Raw genomic sequence first — 14,453 nt, forward strand, 5'->3', positions numbered from 1 at the left:
CCCTATTTTTCTCAAAGTTTAAAGTAACCATGGTAACAGAGATGTTTAAAATAGCTTATATCTTGCTTTTTGTCGTAATTTCTTATTAAAAATATTGAATAAGATTATCTTTCTAGTTAATGTAGCTTTAAAACATATTATTTCTAATGTAAGTTATATTTTCGTGTCATTTGCATTTATTCAAACAAATTTCACAGCTAAGAATACTCACAGCAGTACACCTCGTCTGGCATTTTTCATGGAAAAATCGTTCAGCATGCTGCTATTATTCTCATGGATATTGTTGAAATGAAAATAAAAAGCCGAAGCTGTGTTTCTTAAATAGACCAGTGTCAACGCTTTTGAATTTTACATTTAGATACATAGGTCACGGGCTTCGTTTCCATGGTAACATCAATTTAATTCAAGAAACCACAATTTTCTACTAAAATTTGAACAATTTTAGGTCTTAATTTTAGTATATAAGTAACAAATTATCAACGGAACCCGAAAAATAGGTAATACAAATCAAACTGCTAGATTTTTTATTTGAAAATGGCCGTAACAAGTAACCTTTCACCCAACTGTATTCCAAATAACATTGGTTACCATCGTACATTTTCTTACATTCCGCATAACATTTCAATATAAATACACAAAAGAAGCAAAATATTGATTATTATTCAGAGCAACAGTCTCATAAAAAATATTTCAGCAAATAATGGTTATTTGAAAATAGTTAAAATAAAGAAAATGTACAGAATTACGTACTTTCAAGATAAAAGCTATTAATTTTGCGCGGTATCTGACACGTAACGTCATGACGTCAGTGACGTCATTTTAAGGCAACATTGTTTTGAAGCGTTTCTGCGGCAATTTATTCATTATTTCTGCACTATTAAGCCATAAAGCATCAGATCGAAGACAGGATCATGATTTGTTTTCAGAAGAATGAATATACAAACACATTTAGTTTGTCGTAAACGTCGTCGTAAATCGTCACGTTAGCTTCCGGTTGGACATGCGCACACACAAATATGAAGGTAACCTACCTCCTTAAGCAGCGCTAATTATCGTATTTTCGTCTCGCGCCCCCGACATACCAGTTACTAAATCTCGCCCCGCGACCCCGCTGAACAGCGAGTTTTCGCTCCGCGCCCACGCTAAATAGCGAGTTTTCGCCCCGCGCCCCCGCCATTTTACCTTGTTAATTCTCGTGTTTTCGCTCGGCGGGGTCGCGGGGCGAAAACGCGAAATGGCAGAAATCAGCCACCATAGTAACAGAATTTACGGCTGAGTCTAAAAAGCAAGACTCTAATAAAAACATCAGCGTTTAGATTTTTTTAATATCTCTATAATCAACCAATTTGATAAGCGGTGGTTTTAAAGAGTAGGCCAATACTTGTATCTCAGAAGTTGGTCCAACAGAACAACTCCGGCTCGTTGTAATATAAAGTGTTGTTCGCTTAACAATAGAAATAAGACACTTTAGTAATAACTTCAAGTTATTTCTCAACATTTTTTTTTCAGGTATATACTTTTGCTGCATAATGGTAATGACGTCACTGTCAGTGTTGTTTACAGTGGTCGTGTTAAATTTCCATTACCGAGGGCCTGAAACACACTTGATGCCTTCATGGGTAGGTTTTTCCCGGAACGTTCAAGATTTATGCATGAAGATCACCTAGACAAATAGTTACTCAATGTTACATTTACCAAATACGCTGTTAGCGCATTTTAGTATCATTATTTGTTGAAATAATATAAACGTCAGTAAACTTTGCAACTAAGTAAATATTTCATATCGGAATGTAACCGGAAACTTCACTCCAAGAACTTACATACAGACTGTAATAACTGATACTTGAAATGCATTATTGTTTAGAGATTAAATAGTATATGTATTTTATTTTGTTATCCGATATAGGTCAAATTTGGAATAAACGTAGTGCTTGCAAAAGCTCTGTGCATGTCTCGACCGACAACAGAAAAACGGCGACAAAGTATTATACAGAGGCATCGGCTTGGAGATGTTCAGATGCATGAAAGAACAACAACTCATTCCTTGTTGCCAAATCTGCTGGAATCAGAAGAGGAGTACCGCGCATGCGCAGAAAATGGCGTCTGCGGATTGCACAGTTTGGGCGCATCTGATTGGATACGCCAAACGCAGGCGCATGAGTGTAATGTAACACAGCAAAATGAGGAAGAAATTGACCAAACAAAGCATTATAATGAAAAGACAGATTTCGGTAGACCAAATCTTGTAGCGATTCTTGTTGAACTTAAGAAAATTACCTCGAAATTAAAACAAGACGAAGAAGATACTAATATTAAAAATGAATGGAAATTTGCAGCGATAGTTATTGACAGGTTATGTTTGTGGATTTGTTTAGCTGCGACGCTCATTTCGACGATCGCCATACTAAGTTCAGCGCCTCATTTGGTCGCTTAATATTAAGTATTACAATGACTGTACTTTGCAGTTCACTTTGAAATGTCAAAAGAACGGCTGCTCGAATCACAAATTACGGTGCAGAAATATAGAAAAGTGTTAGCATCGTGAGGTGACGGCTCAGTTGGAAAGACTGAATTACATGTTTACGAAAGTTTTATTGCAATATAAAAAGGCGTCAAAATTTCATGAGCAGTGTGACATGTAATGATGGCCGGCATACACAAGTTCTGCTAGAAGGACAACTATCATTGTTCCCTTCATGCTAATACCCGAAAATGCAATGGGTTTCTTGAACAATACACGTCGGATTAACGAGAAGCTCTGGGCACTATAAGAAGTTGTTTGCCAACTTGGTCCATGATTGAAATATGGTATCAGAGATTATAAAGTTAAATAATTTGGCACTTTTTCAAATATATATATTAATAATTGTATATATAAATATATAATTGTACATTAAGACTACATGTGCATATAAAAGTGTAAAATTATGTAACAAGGTGCACTGAAAAGCCTGAATCGGTATTAACGATTTCATCACTTTGCGGGTGCTACACAAGTTTTAGGGTGATTGTACAGTTCTGCAATTCGCAGACGTGTCTAGGTACGACACTTTCATCAAATTATCAGATCTTGCTTTTTGTCTCGTTATTTGTAAAGTTTACCCCTGTAAATAAAATGATAGTTTATGTAGAATATCCGTCGTCGTTTGAAAACAGAGGGTTATTAATTCGAGTCTGGCCCAAGCATAAGGGTAAGTGAGTCGAGTCTAAACCATCACACGGATTTGTACTTGAATTAGCCAGACAGTATCTCCGAGCAGGTATTACAAATTGACCGTTTTCAATGCAGTTAATACAACTATTAATCAAACTCAAGCGAATATCTGCAATATTTGTCTCGAGTCTGAGACGACAGTTTTTATTGTAAAACAAAAACGGTAAAAAAGTCTTTTCTCGTTGGCAACTATTCATAAAGTATGAATGCCACAGCTTCAACTTGATTTAACAAACGAATGTTACTGACATCTTGAAAACAAACAATATCAGACAAATTAATTACAGCCGTTGCTTCAACGTCAGCTATACCCACAGACGCAGCGGCATGTTATTGCTGCGCTCATTATTTCTGAATGACTGCTTTGATCAGAGCTTTGAGAATTTGTCGGTTTCTTGGTTTTGAACTGATTTTTAAGTTTTCAGATCGATTTAAAAATCGTTCCGAAAAAAATGGAGAAAAAGTGTATAAGTCAGTATGAAATCCCAATACACGGCCACCTGCAAAACAAGATGTTAATGATCGCAGCCTCATCATCAACGTTCTGATCGTCTCCTTGGCAATCGGTCCGTTATTAGCACGTGTTGCTGAAGTATTCGCTTGGTACTTCCTTTAATGTTTGAAGCAAACTGAGTACAATTTAAAAACTTTTGACTTGGGTCAACTTCTTTTTGATTTAGACCATTTGCCGACGCTTCAGCAAATAATTAATGTTTAAAGATCCGCCACAACCTAGTGACGTACTTTTTCCTCCCAGTGACATGAACTTCATGCAAATGATGCTGAAAATACTTTTTTTCTATAGTGTAAGGTATAAAATACGACTTTGTTGCGTTGAGGTGAAAGTCGTATCTTATACGACATTTTTTTTTTGCGTTGAAGTGACGATATTTCCAGCGAATGACTGTTATAGTCAAAAGACTATGTTTGAACACAAGAAGAAAACAACAAAATAATAATTGCATTTATTGAGACATCACACGGGGAGCCGACATAGATAACCTTATAAGTATCCAATTTACAAAACAATACCTAATACATTGAATTTCATACGTGATTAACACATTTGAAATTTGCCCTTTACTGCATAGGTTTTGTCTTTAATTACTCCTTTTGCTAAGAATCCACATGTATAAGTCATAGTCCTACCCATAAAGAGCAAAAGTATTAAACCAAAGTAGACAATTCTTTTCCCGATCCTGCTTCTTTTCCGTCTGTCCGAAATGTGACACAGTCGAAGACCGGAAGTCCTTTAACAGCACGTGATCTTTCTAATCTCCAGTGGTAAGAATTCTGTATTAAACTGAGCACACAAAACACGCTCCCCATAATTAGAATCACCATTGCTGTAATAGCTGCGGCGGTAGTAAATTTCAGGATGACGTAGAGAATTAATGCTGAAAATAGAAATGGGAATGTCACTGTGACAATCTGACGTTCTGATACCACGCACGTTGGGATTAAATGGCATTGCATGATTTCAAATACAAGAATATACAAATACTGAGGTCTCACTATGGCGAAAAAAACAACAACACTTTAGTAGTTAGCAGTTGCAGCAGCTCACAAAACAGGTAAAATGGCTCAGAAACAAAAAACCGTCTAAATTAAGGGATGTCGTTTTACTATTTATTTATTATTTTGTGGTATTTTAAAATCATTTTGTGTTATCCTTAATTCATTTTGTGATATTGAATGCATTTAGTGATGTCTCTAAACATAATATATATTTATGATATCACTATTTATATTTTAAGACATCACGACACCTTGCTTGATATCATAACATGATTTTAAAAAACCATAAAATAAACTATAGATATCGCAATAATAGAATAATGGATAACTCTATTACGATTTAATTTTATATATCCTTAATTCGGTTTAATGAGATCCTAGATTTATTTTTTTTATATCTGAAATCAATGTATCATTTAAGATATTTCAAAATGTATGTCGTGGTTTTTTTGGGTATGATTAAATTTACTCGATTTATGGATAAAAATATTTCGTAATTTTTGAATATCAATAATTCATTTAATGATTCCCTAACAATCGCGTCTAAGATATCTAAAATTCATTAAAGGTGTAAATATATTTAGTATTATCACTATTTAGTGGTATCACAAATCGATCTATTTTCTCCACCTCTGATTCATATGGGGAAGTTGGCAGTTACTTGCGGAGAACAGGTTTGTACTGGTACAGAATCCAGGAACACTGGTTAGGTTAACTGCCCGCCGTTATATAACTGAAATACTGTTGAATAACGGCGTTAAACCCGAAACAAAGAAACAAACTAAGCCAACTGGATGGCCTTCTTACATGAAGAATTCAGAGCAACACCCAAAGCGAGGTTCTAACCCACATCAGTGCGGGACAAGTGATTTGAAGTCAGCGACCGTAACCACTCGGCCACGGAGGCCCTCCGCTGCACATGTATGGAGTACCGAGTTGTACGGTGGATGGATATGTCAGACAAAAGATGACCTGCTAACGTTCAGGGAAAAAACGGAGAAAAGAAACACATTAGTGAATTTTATTTACAGACATAGACCACTGGAATGGAGAATTATAGATAAGAAATACTTGAGCGGATACTTGCATAAAGGAAACGCTGAAGTGGATATTCACAAACAAACAAGAGGAAATGGATATTTCACAGCCGAGAATCGGTTGAATGGATATCTACATATAAGAAATGCTGGAATATATTTACAAATAAGGAACGTTTAAATGGAGGTGTAGTATTGAGCACCGACTTGGATAGTAATGTACACAAGGCAGTCTGAAAGACAGCTATATCCCCCGCCGCTGTTATGGATAGTGAAAGGGTTGATGGTATTGGGTGGAAGCATTGACGGTTGTGACCTTGACCTTGAGCCAACATGGCTGACTCATGAGTTCTGCACGTCGTCTTGATGAGGTGATCATTTAGAAAATTGAAGGCTCAAATATTTGAGTTGTGACCTTGACCTTGACCTTGAGCTGCCATGGGTGAATTTTGAGTTCCGCGCATCGTCTTTATAAGGGGACTATTACAGCCAAGTCTTTGAGGGGTTTATGAGATATAGAGCGGACATAAAATAGAAGGCTCAAGCCTTTGACCTTGAGTTGTGACCTTGACCTTGAGTCAACATGGCTGACTTATGTGTTCTGCACATTATCTTGATGAGGTGATCATTTAACCAAAGTTTGGTCAAAATCCTTCAAAGAGTTTAAGAGATACAGAGCGGACACAAAATGGGGTTGTGACCTTGATCTTGAGTCGACATGGCTGGCGTATAAGTTCTGCACATCGTCTTAATGAGGTGATCATTTGACCCAAGTTTCATGAAAGTCCTTCAATGGGTTTAAGAAATACAGAACGGGCACAAAGTGGAAGGCTCAGACATTTGACCTCGAGTAGTGACCTTGACTTTCAGACGACATGGCTGACATAAGTTCTGCATATTGTCTTGATGAGATGATCATTTGACCTAAGTTTCATGAAAATCCTTCAAGGCGTTTAGGCGATACAGAGCGGACACAAAATGGAAGGCTCAAACCTCTGACCTTGAGTTGTGACCTTGCACTTGATCCGACATGGCTGACGTATAAGTTCTGCACATCGTCTTGATGAGGTGATCATTTTGACCTAAGTCTCATGAAAAACCTTAAGGAGTTTAATTTATATGGAGCGGACACTTGTTACGGACGGACAGACGGAAGATCGGACGGACGGAGACCTTAACCCAGCGGGGGATGAAAAATGTTTGTAGATTTTTTTCTATAGACAAGAAACCCTGATATAAACATCCGACTTATAGAAAAAGCGGAGAAAAAATCCTTTAAAATGCATACTTACATATAAGAAACACAGGAATGGATACAAAGAAACCGGAAACTGTAATGTCTCTGCTGCTCGAACATTCTTTAAGATACTTCAAGGCCCTGGAACAAAACATTTTCAATAGATTGTCATGATCGAACAGTTATCACAATCTTTAATGATTATAGTATCAATAAGTGTCAAGAAAGGTACTGCAGTAACTGCAATAAACGATCTATAAAAATTGATATATCGTCTGGAAATATTTGCTCCAGTGAGTTTTCCCCGGTCAAAACAAAATCTTACGTTGATCAGCTATCTGATACATACAAATGTACAAGAACTGATTTCTTTAAAAAATAAAATCTTCCCCTAATATCTTATGTTGATAAGCTATCTGATACATAACAAGAGCTGTCCGTAAGACACCGCGCTCCACTAGTATAAAGACTTTGCTAAACTCAAAATATATTTCTATTTATTTATTTTTATTTTATTTTATTTATTATTAGGCTATAGCAGATGATGATGATAAAGATATATTTTAAGTTTTAAGTCATTATCTTATACTGTACTAAAGTTATATCCAGAAAGCGAAGATTGCCAAAAAAAGTTTAAGTATGAAAGGGGCATAATTCTGCCAAAAATACAATTAGAGTTATGGGGATTGTAACCACACATGCAGATGATGATTATAAAGAAACATTTTTTATTTCAAGTCATTAACTTTCAAAGTACCAAAGATATGTCTATAAAAAGTTAACATGACCTTGGGTATAATGGGCCCAGCCCTTGCATATACTTTGTTTGTATGCTGGACAATGTTTATGTGAACTTACAGTAAGATATAAGCAATAGTAATAAAGATATGACAGAAAAACAAAGGTTGCCGAAAACCTTTAACCTTAGAAATAACCGAAGTATAACACCTTGGTGACCTTGACCTTATGTATAATGGGCCCAGCCCCTAAACATACTTTGTTTGTATGCTTGACAATGTTTATATGAAGTTACATTAAGATATAAGCAATAGTAACAAAGATATGACAGAAAAACAAAGGTTGCAGAAAAACTTTAACCAAGAAAGGACACGCCAACGCCGGGGCGAGTAGAATAGCACCCCCATTCTCCAAATAGTGGAGCTAAAAATGTCAAATTATCGGGGTTTTTTTTAATTACCTATTGACATTAAAATTTCTGTCTGCACATATTTTAAAATTGAAGTATTTTTGCATTGCTGATACTTGATCATTCCCCGGGGTCCCTAAAAGAATATCTTTTATTTAGCTGAATAAGCCACCTTACCTTTCATCTCCTAAATTCAACTTTAATATTTTCACGACGATTAAACACTGAAGAGAGCAGACGAGTAAACATGTGATGTCGCAGACGACAACAAACATTGACAACGCCGTTGCAACTTCCGTTACAGGTACGTATGTTCTGTTCACATCTACAAGTGACTCATGCGTTCCAGAGGCACAAGGACCGGATGTTGGCTGTTGATCGGAGAGTGAAATAATCAATAACATGGACAGTAAGCCGAGTACCAATGACGTCACGCAAAGAAGCAACAGTATCAACAAATTCAATTTAATTTCTTCAAAGTTTGAACTGGCTTTGTCCTTGTGAAGTAAGTCATCGTCTAAAATATCACTTAGCTTTTCTTGTGACAATGTCCCACTGCGTCTCGAGACAAAACTCGCTGGTCGGCTCAAATTTCCAGTTGACCGGAGGCTCGGATGCTGGAGCACTATTGAGCTTAACCTAGAACCACCTGACTCGTTCAGCCGACACGGTTCCTCAGATTTCTGAAGCACAGCTTCAATAAGCTCCCTGTCTTGAAAATCCGACCTGTCAGACCGATTTAAATCCATTGTTAATAATATCAGTCACTTTTCTTTGGTGATGCCTTTTCTGTAATTAAATAAATGCACATGTTTATTCTACGACTTCAAAGGGAAATGGAAACATATCCGTACAATGTTTCAACACCTAAAGATAATTAAAATACTCTTATTTGGCAAGCCTTTTAACTAATTTGTAAAATTCCATATATTCAGCAACGGTTCAAAAGAATGGTAACGGTTTAACAAAATGCATAAAGAATAACTAGATCTTTAAGATAATATAAATGGTCAGCTTCAAATAAGTCCTATCACGAACATTTTCATGATTCGATTAGCTTAAAAGCAGCTTATCCGTTATCTTACCATTTCTTAGTTATATCCCCAGTGGCTGCGGACTTAATGAATTAAGTAATAGGTATGCAAGACTCATGTTAAGAGGAAATATTAACATTTCATTGTAATGCCGGAATATGGGAATGATTTTTTTCATTTCAAGTATTTCTTTTAAGAAGTACATGATATAACATTCATCACACGTTTTGACAAGATTGAGGTCCTAAAATAAATACAAAGTGATAATTCCTCCTTATTAAAATCAGTTGTTATTTTACTGTTTATAACAAAGTCTTTGCCTAATTCACTTTTAATTTCAATCTGCTTGTACAATCTAAAAGATACATGTATGCATTTCACATTGATATATGTATATCTGATCGAAACAACCAGCGTCATTAAAAGTTATATAATTATCATTTGTGTTCCGGACAAAAGATCAAATCAGTGTTATCAACTGATTCACACAGTAAGGCGCTTGCATTTCAAATTTCCATATTATTTGGTAAACTGGGAGACTGCCATAATTTAAAAATGTTAACTTTATAATGAAAGCGATGACATCTTTCAGCAGACTGAAATGAGAAATCCCTGTAAAAAATAAAACCCCTTCCAACAGTCTGGAAAAAGCAAGGACACAAAATGAGAAATAATAAAAAGCTGAAATTATATCTCTGTATAGGTAAAATTTGCCAGCGCCAGAATTGCACTGAACTCTGTACCGACAGTGCAATTGAAGAAAATACATGACAATTTCAGATTTAAGATTACGGTTTCATATGCAGCTGAAATTGAAACAACATACATATTTACAAGTCAAAGACTTCTTCAATTTGACCTAGTGACCTAGTTTTTAAGCCAAGATGACCTACATTCGACTTTGACCTAGATTTGATCAAGGCAATCATTCTGACCAAATTTCATCAACCTCAATTGAACCTCAATTGAAAAAATACAGCCTCTATCGCATACAAAACGTTTCTCTTTGATTTGTCCTAGCGACCTAGTTTTTGACCCCAGATGACCCATATTCAAACTTGACCTTAATTTTATCAAGGCAATCATTCTGACCAAATTTCATGAAGATCAATTGAAAAATACAGTCTCTATTGCATACACAAGGTTTTTCTTTGATTTGACCTAGTGACCTAGTGTTTGACCCCAGATTCTAACTTGACTTAGATTTTATCAAGGCAATCATTCTGACTAAATTATATGAATATCCAGTATAAAATGCAGCCCCTATTGCGTACACAAGGTTTTCTTTAATTTGACCGGATGACCTAGTTTTTGACCCTAGATGACCCATATTCTAAAAGGATCCACCCACACATTCTGATCAAATTTCATGAAGATCCGGGGTAAAATGCAGCGCCTATTGCATACACAAGGTTTTTCTTTGATTTGACCTAGTGACCTAGTTTTTTATCTTAGATATCCCATATTCGATCTTAACCTAAAATTCATCAAGGCAATCATTCTGACTAAAACTCATGAAGATCAATTGAAAAATACAGTTTCTGTCGCATACACAAGGTTTTTCTTTGATTTGACCTAGTGACCTAGTTTTTGATCCCACATGACCCATTTTCAAATTTGGCTTAGATTTCATCATGGCAATCATTCTGACAAAATTTCATGAAGATCAGTTGAAAAATACAGCCTGTATCGCATACACGAGGTTTTTCTTTGATTTGACCTAGTGACCTAGTTTTTGACCCCAGATGACCCATTTTCAAACCTGGCCTAGATTTCATCAAGGTTATCATTCCGATCAAAATTCATGAAGATAAATTGAAAAATACAGCCTCTATCGCATACACAAGGGTTTTATTTTATTTAACCTAGTGACCTAGTTTTTGACCCCAGATGACCCATTTTCAAACTTGGCCTAGATTTCATCAAGATAATCATTCTGACAAAATTTCATGGAGATCAATTGAAAAATACAGCCTGTATCGCATACACAAGCTAAATGTTGACAGACAGACAGACAGACAGACGACAGACGCCGGACGCCGGACATCGAGCGATCACAAAAACTCACCACTAAAAATACAGCCTCTATCGCATACACAAGGTTTTTCTTTGATTTGACCTAGTGACCTAGTTTTTGACTCCAGATAACCCATTTTCAAATTTGGCCTAGATTTCATCAAGGCAATCATTCTGACAAAATTTCATGAAGATCAGTTGAAAAATACAGCCTGTATCGCATACACAAGCTAAATGTTGACAGACAGACAGACTACAGACGCCGGACGCCGGACATCGAGCGATCACAAAAACTCACCACTAAAAATACAGCCTCTAACGCATACACAAGGTTTTTCTTTGATTTGACCTAGTGACCTAGTTTTTGACCCCAGATAACCCATTTTCAAATTTGGCCTAAATTTCATCAAGGCAATCATTCTGACAAAATTTCATGAAGATCAATTGAAAAATACAGCCTGTATCGCATACACAAGCTAAATGTTGACAGACAGACAGACAGACAGACGACAGACGCCGGACGCCGGACATCGAGCGATCACAAAAACTCACCACTAAAAATACAGCCTCTATCGCATACACAAGGTTTTTCTTTGATTTGACCTAGTGACCTAGTTTTTGACTCCAGATAACCCATTTTCAAATTTGGCCTAGATTTCATCAAGATAATCATTCTGACAAAATTTCATGAAGATCAATTGAAAAATACAGCCTCTATCGCATACACAAGCTAAATGTTGACAGACAGACAGACAGACAGGCAGACGACAGACGCCGGACGCCGGACATCGAGCGATCACAAAAACTCACCACTAAAAATACAGCCTCTATCGCATACACAAGGTTTTTCTTTGATTTGACCTAGTGACCTAGTTTTTGACTCCAGATAACCCATTTTCAAATTTGGCCTAGATTTCATCAAGGCAATCATTCTGACAAAATTCCATGAAGATCAATTGAAAAATAAAGCCTCTATCGCATACATAAGGTATTTCTTTGATTTGACCTAGTGACCTAGTTTTTGACCCCAGATGACCCATTTTCGAACTCTATCTAGATTTTATCAAGGTTATTATTCTGACAAAATTTCAGTATCAGTTTAAAAATACATCCTCTATCGCATACACAAGCTAAATGTCGACAGACGCCGGACATCGAGTGATCCCAAAAACTCGCCTGAGCATTGCTCAGGTAAGCTAAAAAGCAATAGAGGTAGATTTATGGTTCTTATAGCGATACGCTGTCACGTCATGCTGGTCAGTTGTGTTAAATAGATCCAACATTAGCTAAGCAAATACTGGAAGAGAAAAACTACATACAGCAAACACAACAGCAGTAAGCAGAATCAATAGCTTGTATATAAAGCATCAGAACAAAAATAAAATGAAAAGGAACAAAAGCAAACTGAAGCTTGAGAAAATTCTATGCCAAATATGCACTTAACGTTTATGCTATGCCTGTATTATGTGTCCCCCTAGGAGCAGGAGTAACATTTACAAATTGAGCCATTCCATGACTGTATAAGATTCTATAATCATCTGGGAGAGAGTTCCATAACACAGGAGCAGCGTAACAACTGGCCAGTTGTATCTGGCCATGCAATATATAATCATGTTGTATTGTATGTTTGTTTCCTGCATTTACTATGGAATAAAATTTGCCAAGCCGAACAAGGGGCATAAGTTTGTAAAAGAGCAAAAACAGGTATGGAATCTGCGAACTGCCTGTCAGATCATCACAGTGAAAGTCTCAATCCATTCTTACCAGCAACCACTGAGATGTAAATATACACCTTTAGTAGCTGTCTAACGTTTTCGATTTCGTCGTTTAGGCTGTACATATAGTGGTGTTAAATGAGAAATTACATAAACTCCTCTTGCTATATTATGTTTTGTCAAAGCATCTGGTATTCATGGCGTTAAACCTTTAATTTCGTTTATTTTCGATTTTCATTTTTTTTTAGCCCATGGATGCTTATGCTTTTTTACTTGAAATAATTGTGTTAATAATTGTTTTCATGTATATATATTATTAGACACATGTTGCTCATGTATATACGTTATGCTCTCCACTATTGGAGGAAATAAAGAATCTATCTATCAATTTAAGAGTAAAAACTTAACAAAAAGTACTAAATCGGGAAAAGGGCGTATCTATGTAAAAATACAACAAAATACAGGCCGACGTTGAAGCCGACAAATGTGGTGAGTGCGATAGCTAGACTTATTCTTCGGCCAGTCCAGCTTATTAACTTGTAATAAGTTTTTAGTAAAATAAATAAATAAATAGATAGCATACCTGCTAATAAATAAATCCAGATTTACATGTATAAATATGCATGTCCTTGACTGCATATATAAATATATATCATATATAAGCCTGATCGGCCGTGATATGTGATTAGTGGTCACGAAATTTTCGTGCGAAATATTGACCTTATTATAGTAATATCCGTTCTCTTGTAGAGTTTTACCGTAAACCACGGAAACTATCTGTTTATACGGTGAAATATCGTCATCTTCCCTTAAATTTTCATGCGTTTTCTTTACTTCGCGCAATATTTGTAAGAAAACATATATATTACTAAAATAACTTATTTAGTTATTGGCCGTAAGTATTGACCTGGAACTCTTTAATCTTCGCCAATATTTTGCGGTGTTTTCGTTACTTTCAGTAACTTTGCGCAATATTTGTATGAGATGTATGTATATTATTGTCTAATAATTGATCTGGCACTCATTAATTTTCGCCAACATTTTCGGGCGTTTTCATTAGTTTTTGTATCCTGAACATAATGTTTATCAATATTACTAAACTAACATATATACGTTAGCGTAGTGGTAAAGTGTATGACTTCAACGCACGTTACCAAAGGTGATATTGCTTTTATTCTTACAAACTACAAAATTTCAAAGTTTCAGTCAAAGCAGCATGCCTCCAGATCGTTCGACAACAACAAAAAATTATTTTTTTAGATATCTTGAAATAAATGCTGTATTTCTTAAGAAGGCTTTAAAACTTAATTACTGACAAACTTTCTGTTACGGAAACACTTGAGAATTTGCTGTTTTTTTACGATGAAAATTGAAAAGCGTTTGTCACGCTTTTACTCCAGGTAAACTGTCTCGATTATAAATATCTATATTTCGAAGTCATTATTCACTTCTTCAGCTATAGCGCTATTGGTTACGACGACGGGGAAATGTCTTTATTGCCGCGGCGGTCCGGGGTTCGATTCCCGACGCGGTCA

At 36.0% G+C, this 14,453-nt stretch overlaps 2 protein-coding genes across 2 annotated transcripts in view; one reads left to right on the forward strand and one right to left on the reverse strand.

The window, feature by feature from the left end:
• LOC123523188 (neuronal acetylcholine receptor subunit alpha-7-like) overlaps positions 1 to 3,986 on the forward strand; it is a 45,345-nt gene extending 41,359 nt beyond the window's left edge. Inside the window, exons 10-11 of the mRNA XM_045300873.2 lie at positions 1,510 to 1,619; positions 1,907 to 3,986. Of these exons, the coding sequence (XP_045156808.2) occupies positions 1,510 to 1,619; positions 1,907 to 2,434 (638 nt within the window). The 3' untranslated portion in view covers positions 2,435 to 3,986. The remainder of the gene's footprint in view (positions 1 to 1,509; positions 1,620 to 1,906) is intronic.
• A 156-nt stretch (positions 3,987 to 4,142) lies between these two features.
• LOC123565893 (uncharacterized) lies at positions 4,143 to 14,070 on the reverse strand. Its single transcript, XM_053550352.1, has 4 exons — positions 13,502 to 14,070; positions 8,331 to 8,942; positions 7,062 to 7,147; positions 4,143 to 4,611 (listed from the first exon to the last, which is right to left on the reverse strand). The coding sequence occupies exons 2-4, from the start codon at positions 8,900 to 8,902 to the stop codon at positions 4,382 to 4,384; spliced, it is 888 nt and encodes a 295-aa protein (XP_053406327.1). The 5' UTR covers positions 8,903 to 8,942; positions 13,502 to 14,070; the 3' UTR covers positions 4,143 to 4,381.
• Between the last annotated feature and the right edge of the window lie 383 nt (positions 14,071 to 14,453).

Source organism: Mercenaria mercenaria, chromosome 8 (genome assembly GCF_021730395.1).
Source record: "Mercenaria mercenaria strain notata chromosome 8, MADL_Memer_1, whole genome shotgun sequence".
Classification (NCBI taxonomy): domain Eukaryota; kingdom Metazoa; phylum Mollusca; class Bivalvia; order Venerida; family Veneridae; genus Mercenaria; species Mercenaria mercenaria.

Bases quoted from the DNA above. Each gene is read 5' to 3' on its own strand.
- LOC123565893 (XM_053550352.1), bottom strand. From the start codon at position 8,902: ATGGATTTAAATCGGTCTGACAGGTCGGATTTTCAAGACAGGGAGCTT. The intron at 7,148-8,330 runs GTAAGGTGGCTT...GTTTTGTTCCAG, and splicing joins TTGAATTTAGGAGATGAAAG to GGCCTTGAAGTATCTTAAAG. The intron at 4,612-7,061 runs GTAAGTATGCAT...TTCTATTTTCAG, and splicing joins CATTCCTGTGTTTCTTATAT to CATTAATTCTCTACGTCATC.